The sequence below is a fragment of the Nycticebus coucang genome, chromosome 15 (assembly GCF_027406575.1).
Source record: "Nycticebus coucang isolate mNycCou1 chromosome 15, mNycCou1.pri, whole genome shotgun sequence".
NCBI classification, from domain to species: Eukaryota; Metazoa; Chordata; class Mammalia; order Primates; family Lorisidae; genus Nycticebus; species Nycticebus coucang.
In genome coordinates, this window is record NC_069794.1 from 67,103,778 (window position 1) to 67,125,804 (window position 22,027).

Sequence of the window (22,027 nt, forward strand, 5' to 3'; positions counted from 1 at the left end):
CACAGTTTTAAATGGCTTATGGCTCTGATATTCTGATATGTATCAAATATATATTCTAATATACATATATCAACTACCAAAGATATATTTGGCTGAAATATATATTTTATGTATGTTTTCTATGTGTAAATTATCTTGTGTTCTCATTTTCTTGCTTTCTTTCTCTCATTCTCTCTTCCCCCACTGAACAATTCTACTGGTGAGAAAACAACTGCAGAAACTGAGGTATACTAATATAAAACTCATTAGCTAGTAAGTAGTGGCAGCAAGATTCAAACCAGACAAGTATACTCTCAAATTCTGTGCTCATAATTACTATGCTATGTTGCCTCTCATAGAACGTACATCTGATCACACTTTAAGAACACCAAAATAGCTAACAGTTTTCCTATTGACCAGTATGGCTGAACAGTATACTACTTGGTCAATATTTCTGTCCATGTTATTAAATTAAATATCGGGTTTTACTTAGTGACCAAAAATACACACACACACACACACACACACACGGACACAAAGGAAGATGTGTTCTGTTTTCTTTAGAGGATGTACCAGATGGCACACACACAACCAGCAGAATTTCAGTGAACTGTCAATACATACATAGCTTTATAATATGCACTGTCACACCCAGATATATGATCCACAAATTAGTTCTTTAGACCTGTTTACTGTAACGATGAGCACATTGCCTTCTACTGTGTTTCCTTCAAAAAATAAAAAAAAAAACAAAACATTAATCCAAAACACATTGGGAGGTTTTTATTAACTTGACATTCTTAATTTTATCTACCAAGTCCTTTATAAATATGCCTTTATTTGATGCAAACCTCTAAGTGTTTCTTAATACCACAGAATCATGAAGACTTGCAGTTATTGGTGTTCTTTAATAATCAAAACAATGTTCAAACATTAACAAGTTACTGTACTGAAATACTTAAAAGAATATTCTGAGGAGTGTTTGAAACTCTGTTTATAAATAGCGATTGATGCATTTATTACATATTTGGTAGGGAAGACAAACAGTTTTTATATAAAACATTGTTTCAATACATTGCTCTACAATGAGGGTGATCATTAAATATATTTTATCTTCATATTTATTTGATTTATAGGACTCTTATGGATGAAGAACTTTGTATCCAACAATGGGGAACAAACAGGCATACTGCAAGTGACATTCTGCAGGAGAAGTGAAAAGACTGGCTGCAGCAAAAGAAACCAGATACCTGCATTATGCGTTCTTTATATAAACAGTCCATTCTGAATAGAATAATTAAATGCTTTTTAAAAGTTTGTGTGCTTCGATAGCAATTACAATCACCACACACTAAAAAGAAAAAGAACAATAACATAGAACACAGTATTTTTAACAATTACAGCACATTTAACAATTTAACACCCTCAGCCATCCACTGGATTTTCAGATCATATTGGCAATTGAAATTTCACATCCACCTGGGCTTGCTTGGCTAAGTTCACTATTTCAGAGAGCTTTACAACCTGAAAGGAAAGAGTAAAGCATCTTTGACTCTTATTTCCACAAAAAAAGTAAATTCAGAACAATACTAGTGTACATTCAGTCTTTTCCATTTAAAACATCTGGGCCAGTCTGACATTGTTATAAATCAACTACACTCTTACAAGCAATTGACACTCTCAAAGAACAGCCAAGTCTGACACTCTTCAAAGCCTACACTTCAATTAAATACTTTTGAATTAAAATGTGTGTATTTTATTATCTAATTTTTTTTTTTTTTTACCTTAAGGACAGAAACTGTGTCCTTTGAATATCTGTTGGATACTCAAACAATTCAACCCATATCTAAATAAGAGTTTGCTCTGGGCTGGATGCAGTGGCTCAGACCTATAATCCCTAGCACTCTGGGAGGCTGCTGAGGCAAGAGGACTACTTGAGCTCAGGAGTTGGGAGACCAACCTGAGCAAGAATGATACCCTGTCTCTACTAAAAATAGAAAAATTAGCCAGGTCTTGTTGCCCAACACCTATAGTCCCAACAACTTGGGGACTGAGGCAGGAGGATCACTTGAGTCCAGGAGTTTGAGGGTGCTAGGAACTATGATGATGTCACAGCACTCTGGCCTAGGCAACAGAGTGAGGCTCTGTCTCAATAAGTAAGTAAATAAATAAATAAATACGGGTTTGCTTTGAAAAAAGTCTACAATCTTAACATACAATATTAGAATAGGAGTTTGGGTTTAGGAATTGGTATTTTACTTTCTGTCAGTAAGTTAACAATTGCCAACCTGAACTATCATGCCCTCTATAATCTGTTAGAGAATTTCCACCAATTACCACACAAAATATCATATAAATTTAGACATATATAAAAACAAAAAAACAAATTCAGCTTCTCTCTTCCCCAGTGTAATAGTTAAGAAAAGGCTTTGAAGGTAGGCATCTTGGTTCAAATCCCCACTGATGCTTATGGCATACGACGGTGACTAAGTTACCTAGCCTGTTTCTTCATCTGAAAAAGTGGAAATTTTATTACCCAACTCAAATTAAATGAGATAATCATTGAAGAAAAGAATGCAGCATTGCACACACAGTAAATACTCAATAAATGGTAGCACTTACTAATATTATCACATGAAATATTACTATTGTTATGACTTCCACAATCTCCAAGTCACCAAAAAACACCATGATCACAAACTAAGTCATCTGTTCACTTTTATGTCCATGATCTATTTAACCAAGGTTTTACTGATTCTTTTCCTTCCTGCCCACATCTACCAAGCTTTTCTTAATTTAAGCTTTCATTGCAAACAAGCATATTTTCAGAGACAAATTATAACCTAATCCTAATATTCACTTTACCTCATATCTAGTTATCGTTCTAGACAAACTCCTACAATATATTCCTCACCTTTTCCCTTCTCCAATTTATCCCACATCTCAAATTTAAAACAGGCCTTTTTAAACATTCTCTACCATTCCCTTGCTCAAAATCTTTAATTTTAATTTGGGATTGAGTATAAATTCCTCTGTCTCTAAGCTACAGTGAAATTTTATTTGCTAGTAGGTAGTTTCTCAAAGAAAGACATAAGACTTCTATTATTCTTGTGAAATAGCATCATATTAACTCAGCAAATCTCAAGAGTCTATTATAGATTAAACCATATGTTCCCAAAGAGTATTCCATGAAATATCTATAGACATAGGTGAAAGAAAATTTGAAGTTCTCATCTAGGAACATCTCTAGGTCTATTGCAGAATTCTCTGAGATACATTATTGTTAAGGAAAAGAAACAAAGTATATGCTTACCATCTTCTAAAGTAGGAAAGTGAACACACACACACACACACACACACACACGTTCCCTCCCTTATCTGCAGTTTCACTTTCCATAGTTTCAGTGACCTATGGCCAACCATGGTCTGAAAATACTAAATAGAAAATATCAGAAATAAACAAGTTATCATTTTAAGCCATATGTTATTCTGAGAAGTGTGACGAAATCTTGCACCACCCTACTCCAAATGGGATGAAAACCATCCCTTCATCCAGCATATCCACACTGTGTAAACTATCCTCCTGTTAGTCACTAACACTCTCTGGTCCTGAAATCCAACCACTGATGGTATAAAGGCCCAATGATTTAAGGACACCCAAAGCAGATGATCTTCCTTCTAAATCACCAACAAGGTCAACAGCAGCCTGATGCTGCACCACAACACCTGTGTCATTCACCTTGCTTCTACTCATCCAGCAGGCTCTTTATCACTTGGCAACACCACAAGAAGGGTGAGTACAACACACGGTATTTTGAGAGAGAGACAAAGACATCCATGTAAATTTTGTCACAGTGTATTGTTATAATTGTTCTCTTTTATTGCTAGTTGTGGCTAATCTCTTACTATGTCTAATAGATAAACTTTATCGTAAGTATGTATGTACAGGAAAATACATAGTATATCCAAGATTCAGTACCATTCATGGTTCAGGCATGTGTTTTATTACAACATATCCATGGTGGATAGAGGAGGACTATGGTATATACATATGCATATAATTTGCTATGTTAAAGAAAGTGAAACCAAAAACCTCTAAAATAAAAAAAAAAAAGTTTATTGGCCAAGTGCAATGGCTCACATCTGTAATTCGAACACTCTGGGAGGCCAAGGCAAGAGGATTGCTTGAACTCAAAGGAGTTTAAGACCCATCTGAGCAAAGCGAGACCCCGTCTCTACCAAAACTAGAAAAATTAGTGGGCACTGTGGTGGGTACCTATATTCCCAACTACATGGGAGGCTGAGGTAGGAGGATCACTTGAAACCAGTAGTTAGAGGTTGCTATGAGCTAGAAGGAGGTCATGGCACCGTAGCCAGGGCGACAGAGCAGTGTCTCAAAAACAAACAGAAAACAAAACAAAACAAACAAAAACTAATGGCTGCCTATGGTAAAGAAGAAAACAAAAATGAATATAAAAGTTAGATTTGCTAAGTATACTTTATTTTATGTTTTGAGTTTGGAACCAAGTATTTATGACAAAAGTTTGTTGTGTTGTTGTTTTTTTTTTTTAACAACTCCTTTTTAAAAAAATGAAACTATCTGGGTGGCGCCTGTGGCTCAAGGAGTAGGGTGGAGTAGGGTGCCAGTCCCATATGCCGGAGGTGGCAGGTTCAAACCTAGCCCCGGCCAAAAACCAAAAAAAAAAAAAAGAAAAAGAAACTATCAATATCTCAAACTGGGGCAAAACACAAAGATATTTATTTCACATGAATTCTAAAATCCAGTAAGTTCTGGGAAATATCCTTCAGAACAGAAAAAAACTACAGATATAATTCTTAAACTGCTTTCAGTAATCGTACTGTTAGTATTCTGACTGAAGTGTCTCATCTGCCCTAATGGACAAAATAAATGAATGATTATGACACGATGGCATGGGAGAAGGGAGAAACTGATGCCAGATAAGGGAAAAACCTACACTCTTGCACTTCCATTGGAAATACCAGTATGGACAGATACATGTATCTCTTTTAGAAAAACACATGTTTCCTAGACTTGCCACTTACAAAGCCCAGGAAGAATAACCAACCCAGTTTTCATGAGTACCCATCAAGCCCAAATTGTGGTCTCTAAATACCATTTGACTCATTCCAGGTCTCAGCTAAGAAATGCAAAGATGAGCCTGAAACACTGATCATATCAGAAAGCACACTGGAGAGCATGTCAGAAGGACCCAGGAGTCAGCTTGAAGAGGAGGTTCCCAGTGACCAGACATGTAATAATCTCAATCAATAAGAAATAACTGAAACCAACTGAACCACATCAAATATGTGTAAGACCATGAGTTCAAAATAGCACACAAGCAGAGCGTGTACATGCATGAGTGCACAGATATACCCCTGGAAACAAACAAACAAACAAAAAAAAAAAAATATATATATATATATATATAAATAAAAACAAAAAAGCCTGGGTCGCCTTTATAAGACACAAGAGAGTAAATTTATTATTTTGAAAACTGGCCATAAAGGCAAGTAATCAAGTAATTATTCTGCTTTTCCTATGCAAAATGCACTTCATGGTAACAAATAGTTGATACAGGAAAGTTTTAGTTTTTAGAAGCATCCCACATAATAAATGAAGAATGATAGAATTCAAATAGCACCACTTTTCAACCATACACAAAATACCGGATCTAAGCTACACTTGTTAATGGCTGCTAATACCAAAAAAGAGAAATACTGTGATATTATATTCCTCCTTATGGAATTAAGAGCACGAGCCACAAAATATTCCTGCTCTCTGCTCCACAAAATCAAATGTGAATATGGCCAAGCCTTTAAACTGAACTTCCAGTTTACAGGAAATAAAAGGGATAGAAAACGACATCGCAGAGATGCAATCAGTAAAATCTAGACTGAGAAACTCTACAGGACCATCAGCCTGGATTTTCTGACAAATAAACTATACAAAAGAATTTTAAAAACAAAAAAACAAGGAGGAAACTGTGAAGTACATTTTGCATAGGAAAAGCAGGACAATTAAAACCTTACTGACAAATTAACCAATGGCAATGCAGAGACTTATTTTAATCCTAATTCTAGCAAAGAATTTAAACAAAAGATACGAGAGAAACTGAGAAATTTCAACACTAACTAGGTTTGTTATAAAACGTAACCAAAATACCATTACCCCACCTAAAACAAACAGTAATTCCTTTATACCATTATCAGTATCTTTATCTTTGATAGATAAAAGATAAAATATGCCTGAGATTTGCTTTCAAAATTATCATGGGTGAGGAAAAATGTAGGTAAGAATACATGAAACAAGACTGGCTATGAGTTGATCATTGTGTAAGATGAATCATAGGCATAAAACATTCTGACAAAGATTCTCTCATGACCAAAAATGCTCATTGAGCTCATCAGCCCCATCTTCTCAACTTGGCCCTGACTTTTGGACTTCTGTGTCTGTCTCTGCATTCTCCAATTTCAGCAAGAATCTTGCTTATGTTGGTTTTGGCAGGATTCCCTCTGCCCAAAATGTTTCCTCTTAGCAATTTTTCATCCACTGACTCCACCCTGCTCCTTTGGTAATAAATTCCTACAATTCCCTGTTGTGTTTGGAGTTGAGCCTAATCATTCTACCCCACTGCAAAACCCCACTGTAGTAGTCTCTATATCTATCAAAGTGGTTCCCTTGAATAATCTGACTTCCCATTCTTTAACACATATCATTAATTAATAACTTTTTTCTTTTTCCTTTTTTTTTTTTTTAGACAGAATCTCACTTTGTCACCCTCAGTACAGTGCTGTGGCATCACAGCTCACAGCAACCTCAAACTCACAGCATTTGATTTTATGGAGCAGGAATATTTTGTAATTGGTGCTCTTAATTCCATAAGGAGGAAGGAGGTCCCCAGAATCATCTAACTTCTGTGTGCCCACTCCTGGCTACACTTCACAACCAAACCTCGGGAGCTATTCAGGTCAGCACTCTTTCACCACCACACTCACAGTTCTCCTACCCGTTCTCAAGTGATCCTCTTGCCTCAGCCTCCTGATGCCCTGCTATTTTTTTTTTTTTTTTTTTTTTGTAGAGACAGAGTCTCACTGTACCGCCCTCGAGTAGAGTGCCGTGGCGTCACACGGCTCACAGCAACCTCTAACTCTCGGGCTTACGCGATTCTCTTGCCTCAGCCTCCCGAGCAGCTGGGACTACAGGCGCCCGCCACAACGCCCGGCTATTTTTTTTTTGTTGCAGTTTGGCCGGGGCTGGGTTTGAACCCACCACCCTCGGCATATGGGGCCGGCGCCCTACTCACTGAGCCACAGGCGCTGCCCGATGCCCTGCTATTTTTAAAGAGGGGGTCTTGCTCTTGCTGAGGCAGGTCTTGAACTCCTGAGGTCAGGCAATCCACCCACCTCGGCCTTCCAGAGTGCTAGGATTACAGGCACCGCGCCCAGCCCTAACTTTTTTCTTTAACAGTTCATTATACTCATAATATTTAGCTGAAACACTATTAGCAATATTAATATGGTTTATTTTAGAAGCTTGGTATTTATAAATTCTTTATACATTCTGCAAATTTGTCCTTAAATTAACATAGCTCATTTACCATTCGAGCAGCTTCATCTAAGTCATCACAAGCAAGGATTTTAAGACCACTGTCTGCTATGAGAGCTTTAGCATCATCAACTCGTGTACCTGAAAATGATTTATGAAAATACAGGTAAGTTTGTTTTAAGTATATACACAAAAGCATTTAAAATATTTCCTATAACATGCTATGGGTATGAAACTTCAAAATAAGAGTATGTCCACCATTTAACAAAAATGCTTCTAAACCAAAGAAAATAACATAAAGCCCAGAATCACCTCATAATCCATTTCATCTTATCATGTCCATGGTAATTCAGGCAAGTCAGAAAGAATTCAAGACAAATCGCAACAAATAAAAAGGTAGCAAATTATACCAAGCAAAACTATGAACATTTTTGCCCTGTTGTTAGAAATTTTTTAAAAACTGCTTTTTAAATTTTATATTGAATAAAGCTTTCATTTAAAAGACACGGCTTTTGCAAACTATATTTTAAATGAACTAAACTCCATGCAAACATGAGCTTTTAACCAATTAGGAGCAACAGAAAGATATCTTTGACACTCACCCTGTAACCGTACCACAACAGGTATTTTAATTTCCAAATCTTTTACTGCCATGACTATACCCTGTGCAATAACATCACATCTCATGATTCCTCCAAAAATGTTGACCAAAATAGACAGTACCTGTGAAAAAAATGTTTTGGAAGATTAAAATTTAAAAGAAATGATTACCAGTATCTGTGCTTCATGACAAACATCAATTCCACGGAAACATTACCAGACCAAACTAATGTATCTCTTTTAGCTTTTATTATTCAAGTCCATGCAATCCACAGCCCACCCGAACTTATTTCCATCTCCCTGGGTAATATGAACAACTGGTTCACAGCTCCTTCTATACTACACTACACTTGTATGATCAAGACCTTCTAACTCCTTTTATTTTCTTCTATTAACCATAGCTGTTCACCAGCATGACTACATCAGGTCATATTAGGAGACAATGTCACATGCAAGATCTCCAATTTAGTGTTCATTACAGGCCATTTCTTTAGCCTCAATAATGCAAGCAACTTTTCACACAAAGTAGGCCCCCAGAATCATCTAACTTCTGTGTGCCCACTCCTGGCTACACTTCACAACCAAACCTCGGGGCCTGTTTGGGTCAGTACTCTCACCACCACACTCACAGTTCTCTTAACCCTTTCCAAAATATTCTTTTCTTTTTTCTTTTATAAAAAGTTTAGTTCATTCAGCTACACCAGAGCTTCTCAGACAGTGAAATACAAATGGGTTACAGATACACCAACCAAACTATTGCTCCCCCAACCTTTAGAATAGCTAGGAAGGTTCTAGGACAGATGGAGCTTTGGGACAAGTAGATATGGACTAAGCAACCTTCTCTATCTACATCTAAGGCCCCAATGAAATATGTTCTGTGAATGCCATGACCTAAAGATAACTGAGACACAATGTTATGTATCCCTTACCTTTACCAGTATTATTTCTAGACCTTCAAGAAAAGAAGGTCTAGAATTCACAATGGACTAGTAGACTGTCACCTCTTACCTCCCTCCCACCTCATTCTTGACAGCTTCAATATTCACTACATGGCATCATTCCAAGTCATATCGTCTTTTCTAAACAAGATATAATCTAACACTCTACCCTTAAAGTTCCTGGATCTCTACGAAGCCACTTTCACCTCTAGTCCATTACAACTTATTATTACTAAGCACAAATCTTGGACTCAACCAAAATACCAAATGTGTAAACCCCACTGTCTGCTCAAACTCCTCCCCTTTCACCTTTAATGCCTTTCACCTCTAATTCTATGAAACCCAAGTTTTTCCTCTCTACTCTCCTAATCTGTCAGCTCTCAACCAATCTTTCTTCACTACAGAACACGGAACCCACGACTGAGCAATTCAACGACCCTGTTCCCTGCCAATTAATTCAGTTGCATCTTTTCCTCTGCTTCCCAGTTCAAACAATGCATCTTTGTATGATTCTAGCCATGGTTTATACAAAGAGAAGCAAAAAAGGAAAAATCAAAACCAAAACCTGAAACACTAGCTCAATCTGAAGAGCATCCTAAGGGTGATTCATCAGCAATCATCTCCTTAGCAGTCTGCCTCACACTTTCAGCTCTCTTCGTAAACCTCCTGTCCTACACCCTGGCTCTCTCCTTTCAGCATATGACCACTAACTAGGTGACTTTCTCCACTAACACCTCAAGACAGGAACGGTCTCCTCTTTAAAGCTCACCTGGCCACCTATTCACTGCACTTCTTCTCTAACTAATTATGTATGGCACTTCCTTCGGGGTTTCACTCCTTTAGCTACACTCACTGTCTTCTTTACCTTTAAATCTCTTTCTCCATGTAGAAACAGCTCATCCTCTTGGTCTTCTAAACAAACAAGCAAGCAAACATATACTACAAAGCTCTTCCCAACCTCACCTGCCTTCAAGTAATAGCACTAAGTCCTCCTGTGCTTTCATTAACACATTAACTGCCATGTGAGTTGTATTTCACTCAAACTAGATTGGAGCTTGGAGCCTGGGGCCTCGTGAAGCATACACAACTAGGTGGATAGGCAGAAGGCCCATAGCATGCCTGTGCACTGTGAAACTTCAGCTCGTTGTTTTTGCTGTCCATTGACATGTCTCCCCCACCTCCTGTCACCTTGCTCCAGCCATCTGCCCAAGTGAGCCACATGTGTTGGACTGTGTTCTCCAATTACCAAAACTTCCGATCATGCACTTCCCTCTGAATGTCTGCCTGATGGCTCTTTGAACCAAATCCATATGATAGCAAGTGGCAATGTGACATTGTTGGATATGATTCAAGGTCATCATCCAGGCCTACCCAAGGTCTACTCCAGACACAGGTAAATACTTGTGGAATGACAAAAGACTCAATTCTCAGAAACAAATTCAATAAGTATGTCATAGGTCACATATAACTCTCAAGGCATGCAGTGAAAAATGTATCCTAGCACCATGTGAGTTGAACATAATTCACACACAGAAAATAAAAAAGAACAAATTTTTCATTGAATTAAAAAAGATAATTTTGGGGTTTTTTTTTCTTTTTTGGCTCTTTCAGACATGTGTTTATTTATTTACAGTTTGTGTTCAGTGCAAATCAATTTTATAACATGAGAAATTACTATGAATCAAAGCATAAATACACAAACGTAATATACAATCCAAAATAGATGTACGAAGCAAAGGGGAATGTTCATTCACACACACAGTAGCTTCTGATTTGTCCGGGCTGGTTGTTCCCACCTAGGTTTCTAAAGATAAAAGAGAAATGACTTTGGTCACCAAGACTACTGTGGTCACAGTAGATCAGTGTGTGACTATGTTAACAAAAGACTTCACAGAGTGTCTTTTTAAAAAGGTTTCTGTGTGCCAAGGCAGTGGTAAAAGAATTACAGCAAAATCAAGCCTACTTTTAGGCTTAGAACCAGGTTTTAACTAAAAATACTAAGAACAAAAAGTGTTCCAAATGTGGCTATTTTGACCTATAGCTATTGTTGATTTTTTTTTTAAATATTTACAGAAAGAGTATAAAATTTTTGTGAATTTTTCGAAAGTTAACTTCTGGTCTTTACTTCCCAAACACATGATTTACAGTTTTGGCTCCTTTGCATTCTGTCTCTTTAATTTCAAGATTTGTAATTTTGCCTTCAAAACAGATCATTCCTTAAATTGTAAAAAGCATTCAACATACACACAAATAAAAAGCACTCTGAAATTAGTTGAAGTCAATGCAATTCCATCTACTCTCTGGAATCAGTTTAGCTAAATGGACCTGGTGCTCTTATTGGATGGAAATAGGTGCTAAGAAATGCCTACCACCTGGCTCCATCTTACTCATGATGCTGGGACTTGAGGGAGATTCCAATCTCTTATTGCCTTGGCACATGCCAATTACTACATAAAAGGTACTAATCCAAAGCCTCAGAGAAAAAGAATTCAGTTCCCAAGAGAACAGCAATAGCTTAGAAATGTAAAACTTCATCTAGAACATAATGGTATTAAATTAGTACTGCTCAAACAATACATTGAAGATTTACGGTAAAATCTGGACGTGCCTTCTAATGTACATATAAATAGGATCATGGAAGCTTTTTTACATACCTGTTTTTATGGCCTTCTAGAACTAATGAAAGAAATAAAAAGTGAATCTCCCTTCCACATCATATCCCCATGATAAAACACCATGACCCTTAGGTCTTAAAAAAACAAATCCTGGAAGAGAAAGAGTTATCTTCCTGGATGTTTCCAATCCCTTAATTCCCAATCACAACTTGCTCCATTGCAACCTCCCTCTGCCATTCTTACCAAGGCTCCCAATCATCTCTTGTAGTCCTTATTCTGCTAGATGGCTCCTACAGCATTCACCATTGTTGCCTTACTTCTCAAAACTCTCTCCTGCTCTGCTCTAATCTCTCTGTCAATTTGTTCCCTTTCTTTCTTCTGGGTCTTCCTCTTCTATTCAAGCTTTCAACACTGAGGATTCAGGTTCCTTTCCTGGTTTCCTCATCTCACTCACATGGATCCTCTCACCAACAGTTAAGTCTTCTTTTTTCAATATGCTGAGAACTCTTAAATGTACCCCAAACCATTATAGGAAGTATATACATGTATCTTTATAACCAACTCTCTCTGTTAGATACAGTCAACACAACCCAAACCTAGCACATCCATTCAGAAATACCTATTCCTCTATTTTGCCTTTGATAGCATGAAAGGCATCACCACCCAATGATTCTCCCCACCCAAAAATCCTGTTAGTTACTTAACCAACCCCTCTCCATAGCCTCTGCCCCACCCCCCAAAAAAGGAAAAAAAAATGAATTTAATGACTTGTATCACAGAAATACTTCTAAATTAGGTTTCTTTGCTCTGTTCTTACTGATACTACCTTTGCCAGGGACCTCTTCATCTTTTGGACAAGTCAGCATAACCACCAAATTAATTTCCCCTTTGTGTCTCTACTGCCCATTTTGCTCTCTACTAGCAGACTTATGTTCTTTTAAAAAGATATAAATAACAAACAAACAAAAGGCAGGGGATAGATAAAAGTGTTTGTGTATGTGCTGGGCTAGGAAGGCTAAATTCCAAACTCCTTAACTATAAATCCAGGGATCTTCAAAACATGGTCTCAAGTTTGCCAACTTTATCTCTTATCATTTATCCCAATAGTGCTATATTCTTACACTTACATATCTTACCATCCCATGAATATAATGGGCCTCTGGGTTCCATGCCTTTGCACATTTTCTTCCCCACACCTAACTCATTTAATTTTTAAGACAGCTCAAGGTATCATCCATTCAGTGATAATCATCTGATTCTCCCAGTTACCAGCTGTCTTCTGTTCTTCCACAGCACTACATTCTGTTTATCACCCAAGTCAGACTAGAAATACCGTAAGGAAGGGCCCAGGTATTCCCACGTCCAATAAACACACACACACACACAGAGACATATATATATTCTGAATTCTAATTCAAATTCTAAAACTTAAGTCCTGCCCTTACCTTTTTATCTGAAGTGATAAGCTTAAATGCTTCTGTTACTTGATGGACTGTAGCACCGCCACCAACATCAAGAAAGTTGGCTGGAGTCCCTCCATGAAGTTTTATTATATCCATTGTGGCCATAGCCAAACCAGCACCATTTACTATCAAGAGGGGAAAATCATTTGTATAAGCAGCAAACATAGAGAAAATATATTAAACTTAACAAATACAACTCTAACATAAGAACAGATGATAAGATACCTAGACAGCCGATATTTCCATCAAGGCCAATGTAGTTGAGATCTGCCTTAGCTGCATCTTTGTCCCTTTCATCTTCCTGAGTCCAGTCCTGTAGAGCAAAGATTTCCTTCTGGCGATAGGCTGAATTAGAATCAAAATTGATCTTTGCATCCATACATAGCACTTTGAAAGGAAGAAAAGACAAAGTAATCTTAATTTCGAGGCAGGCACAATAAACTGTTTATCAAACATTCTTTAAGAAAAAGACACATTTTATTTTTGTTATTTAATGAAAGTATTTCAATTTGTGTTCACAATGAATTCAAATTGCCCATCAAAGTTCTACCAAAGAATGGTTCTATATCCATCTTATGCATGAGATAAAGAAGGGAAAAAAACCCAAACATTTTGAATTATTTAAAAATTATCAACAATCAGGTGTCCATGTTCCTAGCTAGTCTCTTCACTTGGGCCCTAGATCCCATCCTGTCTCATCTATTCAAGAAGATTGTTCTAGCAATTCTGTCTTTCCTACATCATAAACTCCCTACCTTTCTAAATTGGCTAAATCTCATTGAAACATTGCAAAAATGCTTGTTATTTCCCCATCTTAATAAAAAGAAAGAAAAAAAAATTTAACTCTCACCTCCCCCTTACTCTTCACCTGTTATATAGCACAACTCCTTGAAGGACTTGTCTGTCTAAAAGAGGGGTAAGCCCATGAGCCACATTTGGCCTATGCTGTGAGCTAGAAATGGGTTTTACACTTTAGGATTGTGAAGAAGAAAGAGATAAAGAGAGGTGGAGAAGAACAAAAAAAACAGCCACACCCAAGACCATATGTGACCCATAAAGCCTAAAATACTTACTAAAGGCCAAACCCCAGGCCAAATGCAGTGGCTCATGCCTGTAATCCTAGCACTCTAGAAGGCCGACGTGGGCAGATCACTTGAGCTCAAGAGTTCAAGACCAGCCTGAGCAAGAGCCAGACCCCATCTCTAAAAATAGCTGGGTGTTATGGTGGGTGCCTGTAGTCTCAGCTACTTGAGGCAAGAGGATTGCTTGAATCTGAGTTTGAGGTTGCAGTGAGCTACAATGCCACGGCACTCTAGCAAGGGTGACAAAGTGAGACTCTGTTTCTAAATAAGTAAATAAATAAATGCCAAACCCTCTGCTTAAATTCCTTATACCAAATTTATCTCCTGCCTCTCTATATACACTCATTCCAATCAGGCTTTTTCCTCCAGCATGCTACCCATCTTTCAGTACTCTATCCTTCCTCACTCCAATCTAATTACAACATTTGGCTTGCAATGCCTGAACAATGGAAGGCTGAGAGAAGTGAGTGGTTTCAGCTGCTGCCCAAGAAAGGAGAAAAAGTTTAGAATTCAGATCAGTTAGGTACCAATAATAGCAAAAATCAATTATTCTTTCAAAGGAAGTAACAGAATTGTCTTCAAACTGTATCTCCTCAAATGTACAGTATAGTAAAAAGAGCAGTCAAATGAAATCAAACTCAAAATGACCCCAAGATTCAGAATTTCCAAGGATTGTGATCAACCACGTTTAAACATTTAAGGGAAAATATGGTCATGATAAAGGAACAGAGAGGTAATCTCAGCAGAGGATAAAACTATAAAAATGGGGATGGGCATGATGGCTCATGCCTGTTATCCTAGCACTCTGGGAGGCCGAGGCAGATGGAGAAATATGTGTTTAATACAGATAATTCTCCACTGAGGCTTCATTTTAAAAGCATGCATCAGCCTTCACTCCTAAACAAATTTATTTTCAGTTTTTTAAACTACCTCTATTATAACAAGAGAATTTACTCATTCTTTATTCTACCATACAAATGACCAAAGTATGTAACTATTTAGAAGTATAACAGTGGAAAACAATCTTTTTCCTTTTTCTTTTTCTTTTTTTTTTTTTGAGATGGAGCCTCACTTTGTTACCCTCAGTAGAGAGCTATAGCATCATAGCTCACAGCAATCTCAAACTCTTGGGCTTAAATGATCCTCTTGCCTCAGCCACCCAAGTAGTTGGGTGGGATTACAGGCACCCTCCATAATGTCCAGCTATTTTTTGGTTGCAGTTGTCATTGTAGTTTTAGCAGGTCCAGGCCAGGCTCGAACTCGCCAGCTTAAGTGTATGTAGCCAGCACCCTACTCACTGAGCTACAGGTGCTGAGCCTGGAAAACAATCTTGAAATGCTTAAGAAGATTAGAATTGTCCAAAGGGACTTAAAACAAAATCAAATAAATTATAGCAATACAAGCAGTTAATATAAAATACTGAGGAAACTTTAAACTTGGTAAAAGGAACTTAAATTTTTTTTAGAAGACTCCATATGTGGAAGGCATGATGATTCAAATCTGATTTACCAATTAAGCATATGCAAAAGGAGACCTGTCCAAGTAACAAAGTAATCTTCTTACTTCTCTAGTAGCTAAAAATATTAAAATGACTGTAGTATTTGAGTATGCACAGTAAAGATCCATCATATCTCTAAAGTCTGAAACTAACCCCCAAAACTACAGTCACTTACCACCACACTGGAGACGCTAACCCAGCACTGCCCAATCATTCTGCCATGATAGAAATGTTCTCTGTGTGTTATACAATATGGTAACCATATGTGGCTACTGAGCATTTGAAATGTAAATAGTACAACTTAGGAACTAAATTTTAAAATCTTATAAAATTTTAATTACTTTACTTTAAATAGCCACATGTGGCTATTGGCCACTATACTCTCTGTGAATATATACATACACACACGCACACAAGGTGTTTGTTTTAACAGGTCTTTTTAATATTTGCTCATATTCATTCTATTTATTATAAAATAAGCTTCTGAATAGGAATGAGTTCACATCTTTATGAGATGAACCTCCTTTGGGAAGCATCTGCTAGATGGATAAATACATTACCATGTTTGATAAAAGATACTTTACCAGCTCCATCTGAATCTTCTACCATCGGATTTATTTCTACCATGGTTGCATCGTATTTCAAAAAAAGGTTGTAAAGCTTGACCATGTTTTCTGCAGCAGAATCCACAGTACCAGACGGAAATCCCATCTTCTGTGCAAGCTGAAAGCAACATTTCTTTTTATTAGAGGTAGTTCATATATGTTCAATCAACATTAATTATTATAAGTAAAAAAGACTACTTATTACTTAAATGAAAAGCATGAGTCATTTGTAGTGAAACATGAATCACTGAAATATTAGCTACGATTATTAAATGGTTAAACAAAACATTTAAAATCCTCACAAGAATGTTAATTTGAATAAAGTTTAAAAAAAATAAAATAAAATCCTCGCAAGGCAGATTTTATGCCCATTTTACATGAGAAAGAGATTCAGAGAGGGCAAGTGACTTGCCATTTGCCTAGATTCCAATTCCAGTATTCCATAGCTCCATACTGCCTCTAAGACATATAGCCAACCTAACTGAAAGAGGAGGCTTATATTTTATTAAAACTACACATAAAAAATGTAGATTGACAATCCAAATGGTCCAAACAATGACCAAAATATTACATCACCCTATTTTATCTTTTGGGTAATTTATGAAGAATATCTAAGAAGCAATAAAGACACATACTGTGTATTACAATCAAACAAGTACTATTCCATTCATTCAGGAATCTACCACATATCTAATATACGAGAGGCATTGAGCTAGGCCCAAAAGATGCAAATATTTATGCTTCTAATTTAGTAAAGGAGTTTTGAGCAGAGTTCTAATTAGAGATACCAATACAGCTTTTTTAACAATACAAGTCAAGTTCCCAACCTAGAAGTTCTGGTTCACAAGTTCTAAGTTCAAAATGGATCACGCATTCATGATGTGTAAAGCTCTATCAGCAATTCTGAATCACCAGTACAGAGGATACATGTCTATGTTTATTCTAACAGTGCTGCCACTGCTCAGGAATACTATGGAGAATTCTTTTGTCTTTTTCAGTTTCTATCTAAGGTTACAACACATTCTTTTGATTTTCTATAATAGAAAATCTTAAGTTCTTCGAAACTGAATATGATTTTTCCAGAGTCAAATGATAATAAATAACAGTGAATGATCAAGCTAAAGAATGTAATTTTTGGTAAAGATCTATTTCAAATAATAAGTACCATTAGGAACAATTCACTACTTCCAGGCTTAAACATTTGAGAATTGAAACATAATTCTGATCGGGCAGTGCCTGTAGCTCAGTGAGCAGAGCACCGGCCCCATATACTGAGGGTGGCGGGTTCAAACCCAGCCCCGGCCAAACTGCAACAAAAAAATAGCTGGGCGTTGTGGCGGGCGCCTGTAGTCCCAGCTACTCAGGAGGCTGAGTCAGGAGAATCGCCTAAGCCTAGGAGTTGGAGGTTGCTGTGAGCTGTGTGACGCCACAGCACTCTACCGAGGGCAATAAAGTGAAACTGTCTCTACAAAAAAAAAAGAAACATGTTTCTGATCTATCCAGTATGACTTAATTTGTAAATGCTACAAACTATTCCCATTCATTAATCCAAATGCTATCATCTTATTCCTTCAAGTATTCCTTTTTTTTTTATCCTATCAGGGTCTCTGCTCTGTTGCCTAAGCTAGAGCACAGTGGCATCATGACAGCTCGCAGTAGCTTCTCCCAGGCTCAAGTAATCCTCCTGTCTTAGCCTCCGGAGTTGCTAGAACTACAGGTGCACACCACCACACCCAGCTAATTTTTCTTTTTTTTTTTGTAGATAGGAGGTCTCATTGTTGCCTAACATGATCTTGAACTCCTGGCCTCAAGGGATCTTCCTGCCTCAGTCTCCCAAAGTGCTAGGATTGTGCCCAGCCCTCCCTGTATTCTTATAAACCAATATTTTCTTCCTCATCTAAATTTCACTCTCCACTCATCGCTCTCAAGTAACTACTTAATGGATCAAATATCTGTCCCTTTTAAACATTTATACCATCCATCAGCCTAAATTACTTGCTTCACTATTCACCAAGGAAATTTCTCTATCTCCTTTAAACCTCTGTGCTAGTCAAAATTCTTGTTCTTGTACTTATCCCACAACCTTATTCTGACATAGTTTCCTCATTAAAAGATGTTCAATTTCATTTGAAGTTCAATATTCAAACTTTTTTCTTAAAATGACCCACTTATTTTTATATCTAAATCAAACAATTCAATAGCAGCATTACAAATATTACCAAGCAACTCTCACAAGCCATTCTTTTGTTTGTGTGGGAACATTTTAAATAATACAACAGAGATGTAAAATCCAAAGTATGGGAAACAATGAATGATGATCATCCCAGTTTCTTCAACAAATAAATTGAAAGAAAAACGATGCAAAGAGCAAGGCAAGGGAAGACTATAAATCAGAAAAGACCTATGAGACATATTAACTAATATCAGTGAAGAGCTTTACACAGATGGACACTCAAACAAATTGAAAAAAAAAAAAAACGTAATTGCAAACAATTAGGGAAATTTGAATCACTGGGTGGGTGATGACATTGAGAAATTATTGTTAATTTTACTAGATACAGTAAAGGTATAGTGACTCTTTTAAAAGAGTCCTCATCTTTTAAAGACATATGTATGAAAATATGAATGGAAGGTATGACAAAAAAATTTTAGATACTTTAAAAAACTGCAGTTTCAAAGAAGATTTTAAACTGCCTCGGCACTCAAAAATTTTTTTAACTTTTTTTTTAACATGTAACCAACTTTTTATTATCAAATCATAGCTATGCACATTAATGCAATCATGGGGTACAATGTGCTGGTTTTATATACAATTTGAAATATTTTCATTGAACTGGTTAACATAGCCTTCATGGCATTTTCTTAGTTATTGTGTTCAGACATTTATATTCTGCATTTAGTAAGTTCCACCTGTACCCTTCTAAGGTGTACTGTAGGTGTGGTCCCACCAATTACCCTCCCTCCACCCATCCTCCCCATTCCCTTCCCCTCCCTTGACCTTTCCCCATATTCTTGTGCTGTTAATAGGGTTATAGCCTTCATATGAAAGCTATAAATTAGTTTCATAGTAGGGCTGAGTACGTTGGATGCTTTTTCTTCCATTCTTGAGATACTTTGCTAAGAAGAATATTTTCCAGTTCCATCCATGTAAACACGAAAGAGGTAAAGTCTCCATCTTTCTTTAAGGCTGCATAATATTCCATGGTGTACATATACCACAATTTATTGATCCATTGGTGGGTCGATTGGGTTTCTTCCATGACTTAGCAATTATGAATTGGGCTGCAATAAACATTCTGGCACAAATATCTTTTTTATAATGTGATTTTTGGTCTTACGGATATATATCTAGTACAGGTATTACAGGATTGAATGGCAGGTCTATTTTTAGATCTCTAAGTATTCTCCAAACATCTTTCCAAAAGGACCGTATTAGTTTGCATTCCCACCAGCAATGTAGAAGTGTTCCCTTTTCTCCACATCCACGCCAACATCTCTGGTTTAGGGATTTTGTGATATGGGCTAATCTTACTAGAGTTAGAGGATATCTCAAAGTAGTTTTGATTTGCATTTCTCTGATGATTAAGGACGATGAGCATTTTTCCATGTGTCTGTAGGCCATGCACCTGTCTTCTTCAGAAAAGTGTCTCTTCAAGTCCCTTGCCCACTCTGAGATGGGATCACTTGTTCTTTTCTTGCTAATACGTTTGAGTTCTCTGTGGATTCTGGTTATTAAACCTTTGTTGGAGACAGAACCTGCAAATATCTTCTCCCATTCTGAGGGCTGTCTGCTTGCTTTACTTACTATGTTGTTGGCTGTGCAGAAGCCTTCTAGTTTGATCAGGTCCCAGTAGTGTATTTTTGATGCTGCTTCAATTGCCCGGGGGGGGGGGAGTGGGGTGGGTCCTCCTCATAAAATATTCACCCAGGCCGATTCCTTCAAGAGTTTTTCTGCACTTCTTCTAGTATTTTTATAGTTTCATGTCTTAAGTTTAAATCTTTAATCCAGTGAGAGTCTATTTTAGTTAAAGGTGAAAGGTGTGGGTCCAGTTTCAGTCTTCTACAGGTCACCAGCCAGTTCACCCAGCACCATTTGTTAAATAGGAAATCTTTTCCCCACTGAATGTTTTTAACTGGCTTGTCAAAGATCAAATAACAATTAGTAGCTAGGTTCATCTCTTGGTTCTCTATTCTGTTCCATACATCTACCTCTTTGTTTTTCTGCCAGTACCATGCGGTTTTGATCACTATCAATTTATAGTATAGTCTGAGGTCTGGTAGTATAATTCCTCCTGCTTTGTTTTTATTTCTGAGTAATGTCTTGGCTATTTGAGGTTTTTTCTGATTCCATATAAAATGATGTATTTTTTTCGCGGTCCTTGAAGTATGACAATGGAGCTTTAATAGGAATTGCATTAAAATTGCATATTGCTTTGGATAGTACAGACATTTGATAATGTTGATTCTTCCCAGTGATGGGCTTGGTATGTTTTTCCATTTGTTAACATCTTCAGCTATTTCTTTTCTTAGAGTTTCATAGTTCTCTTTATAGAGATTGTTCATGTCCTTTGTCAGGTAAACTCACAAATATTTTATCTTCTTTGACACTCTTGTGAATGAAATAGAGTCCCTGACTGTTTTTTCAACTTGACTATTATTGGTATATATAAAGGCTACGGATTTATGAGTGTTGATTTTGTAACCTGAGATGCTGCTGTATTCCTGATCACTTCTAAGAGTTTTGTAGTAGAATCCCCGGTGTTTTCCAGATACACAATCATTATCATCTGTGAAGAGTGAAAGTTTGATCTCTTCTGACCCTATGTGGATACCCTTGATCGCCTTTTCTTCCCTAATTGTGATGGCTAAAACTTCCATTGCAATGTTAAAGAGCAGTGGCGACAACGGGCAACCTTGCCTGGTTCCTGATCTGAGTAGAAATGCTTTCAATTTAACTCCATTCAATATGATATTGGCTATGGGTTTGTTGTAGATGGCCTCTATCAGTTTAAGAAATGTCCCTTCTACACCAATTTTCTTCAGTGTTCTGATCATGAAGGGATGCTGGATATTATAAAAAGCTTTTTCTGCATCAATTTAGAGAATCATACGGTCTTTGTTTTTTAATTTGCTTATGTGCTGAATTATATTTATAGATTCACACATATTGAACCAGCCTTGACACCCTGGGATAAAAACCCACTTGGTGGGCGGCACCTGTGGCTCAAAGGAGTAGGGCACTGGCCCCATATGCCAGAGGTGGCGGGTTCAAACTCAGCCCCGGCCAAAAACTGCCAAAAAAACCCACTTGGTCATGGTTTATAATTTGTTTGATGTGTTGCTGGATTCTGTTTGCTAAGATCTTGTTGAATATTTTTGCATCAATATTCATTAGTGATATTGGTCCATAATTTTCTTTTCTTATTGGGTCTTTTCCTGATTTGGGGATCAAGGTGATGTTTGCTTCATAGAATGTGTTGGGTAGTAGTCCTTCTTTTTCTTTATTTTGGAAAAGTTTGAGTAATATAGGTACTAGTTCCTCTTCAAAGGTTTGGTAGAATTCTGTTGTGAAGCCATCTGGTCCTGGGCTCTTCTTTTTAGGGAGATTTTGTATAGTTGATGCTATTTCAGAACAGGATATAGGCCTGTTCAACATTTCCACTTGATTCTGGCTACGTCT

At 37.1% G+C, this 22,027-nt stretch overlaps 1 protein-coding gene across 1 annotated transcript in view; it reads right to left on the minus strand.

The window, feature by feature from the left end:
- Window positions 1–747: 747 nt before the first annotated feature.
- Window positions 748–22,027, minus strand: part of SUCLA2 (succinate-CoA ligase ADP-forming subunit beta) — a 39,984-nt gene continuing 18,704 nt past the window's right edge. The window contains exons 6-11 of the mRNA XM_053563078.1: window positions 16,327–16,465; window positions 13,388–13,549; window positions 13,145–13,287; window positions 8,149–8,269; window positions 7,599–7,687; window positions 748–1,503 (exon numbers count right to left, since the gene is read on the minus strand). Coding sequence (XP_053419053.1) covers window positions 1,429–1,503; window positions 7,599–7,687; window positions 8,149–8,269; window positions 13,145–13,287; window positions 13,388–13,549; window positions 16,327–16,465 — 729 coding nt within the window. The 3' untranslated portion in view covers window positions 748–1,428. The remainder of the gene's footprint in view (window positions 1,504–7,598; window positions 7,688–8,148; window positions 8,270–13,144; window positions 13,288–13,387; window positions 13,550–16,326; window positions 16,466–22,027) is intronic.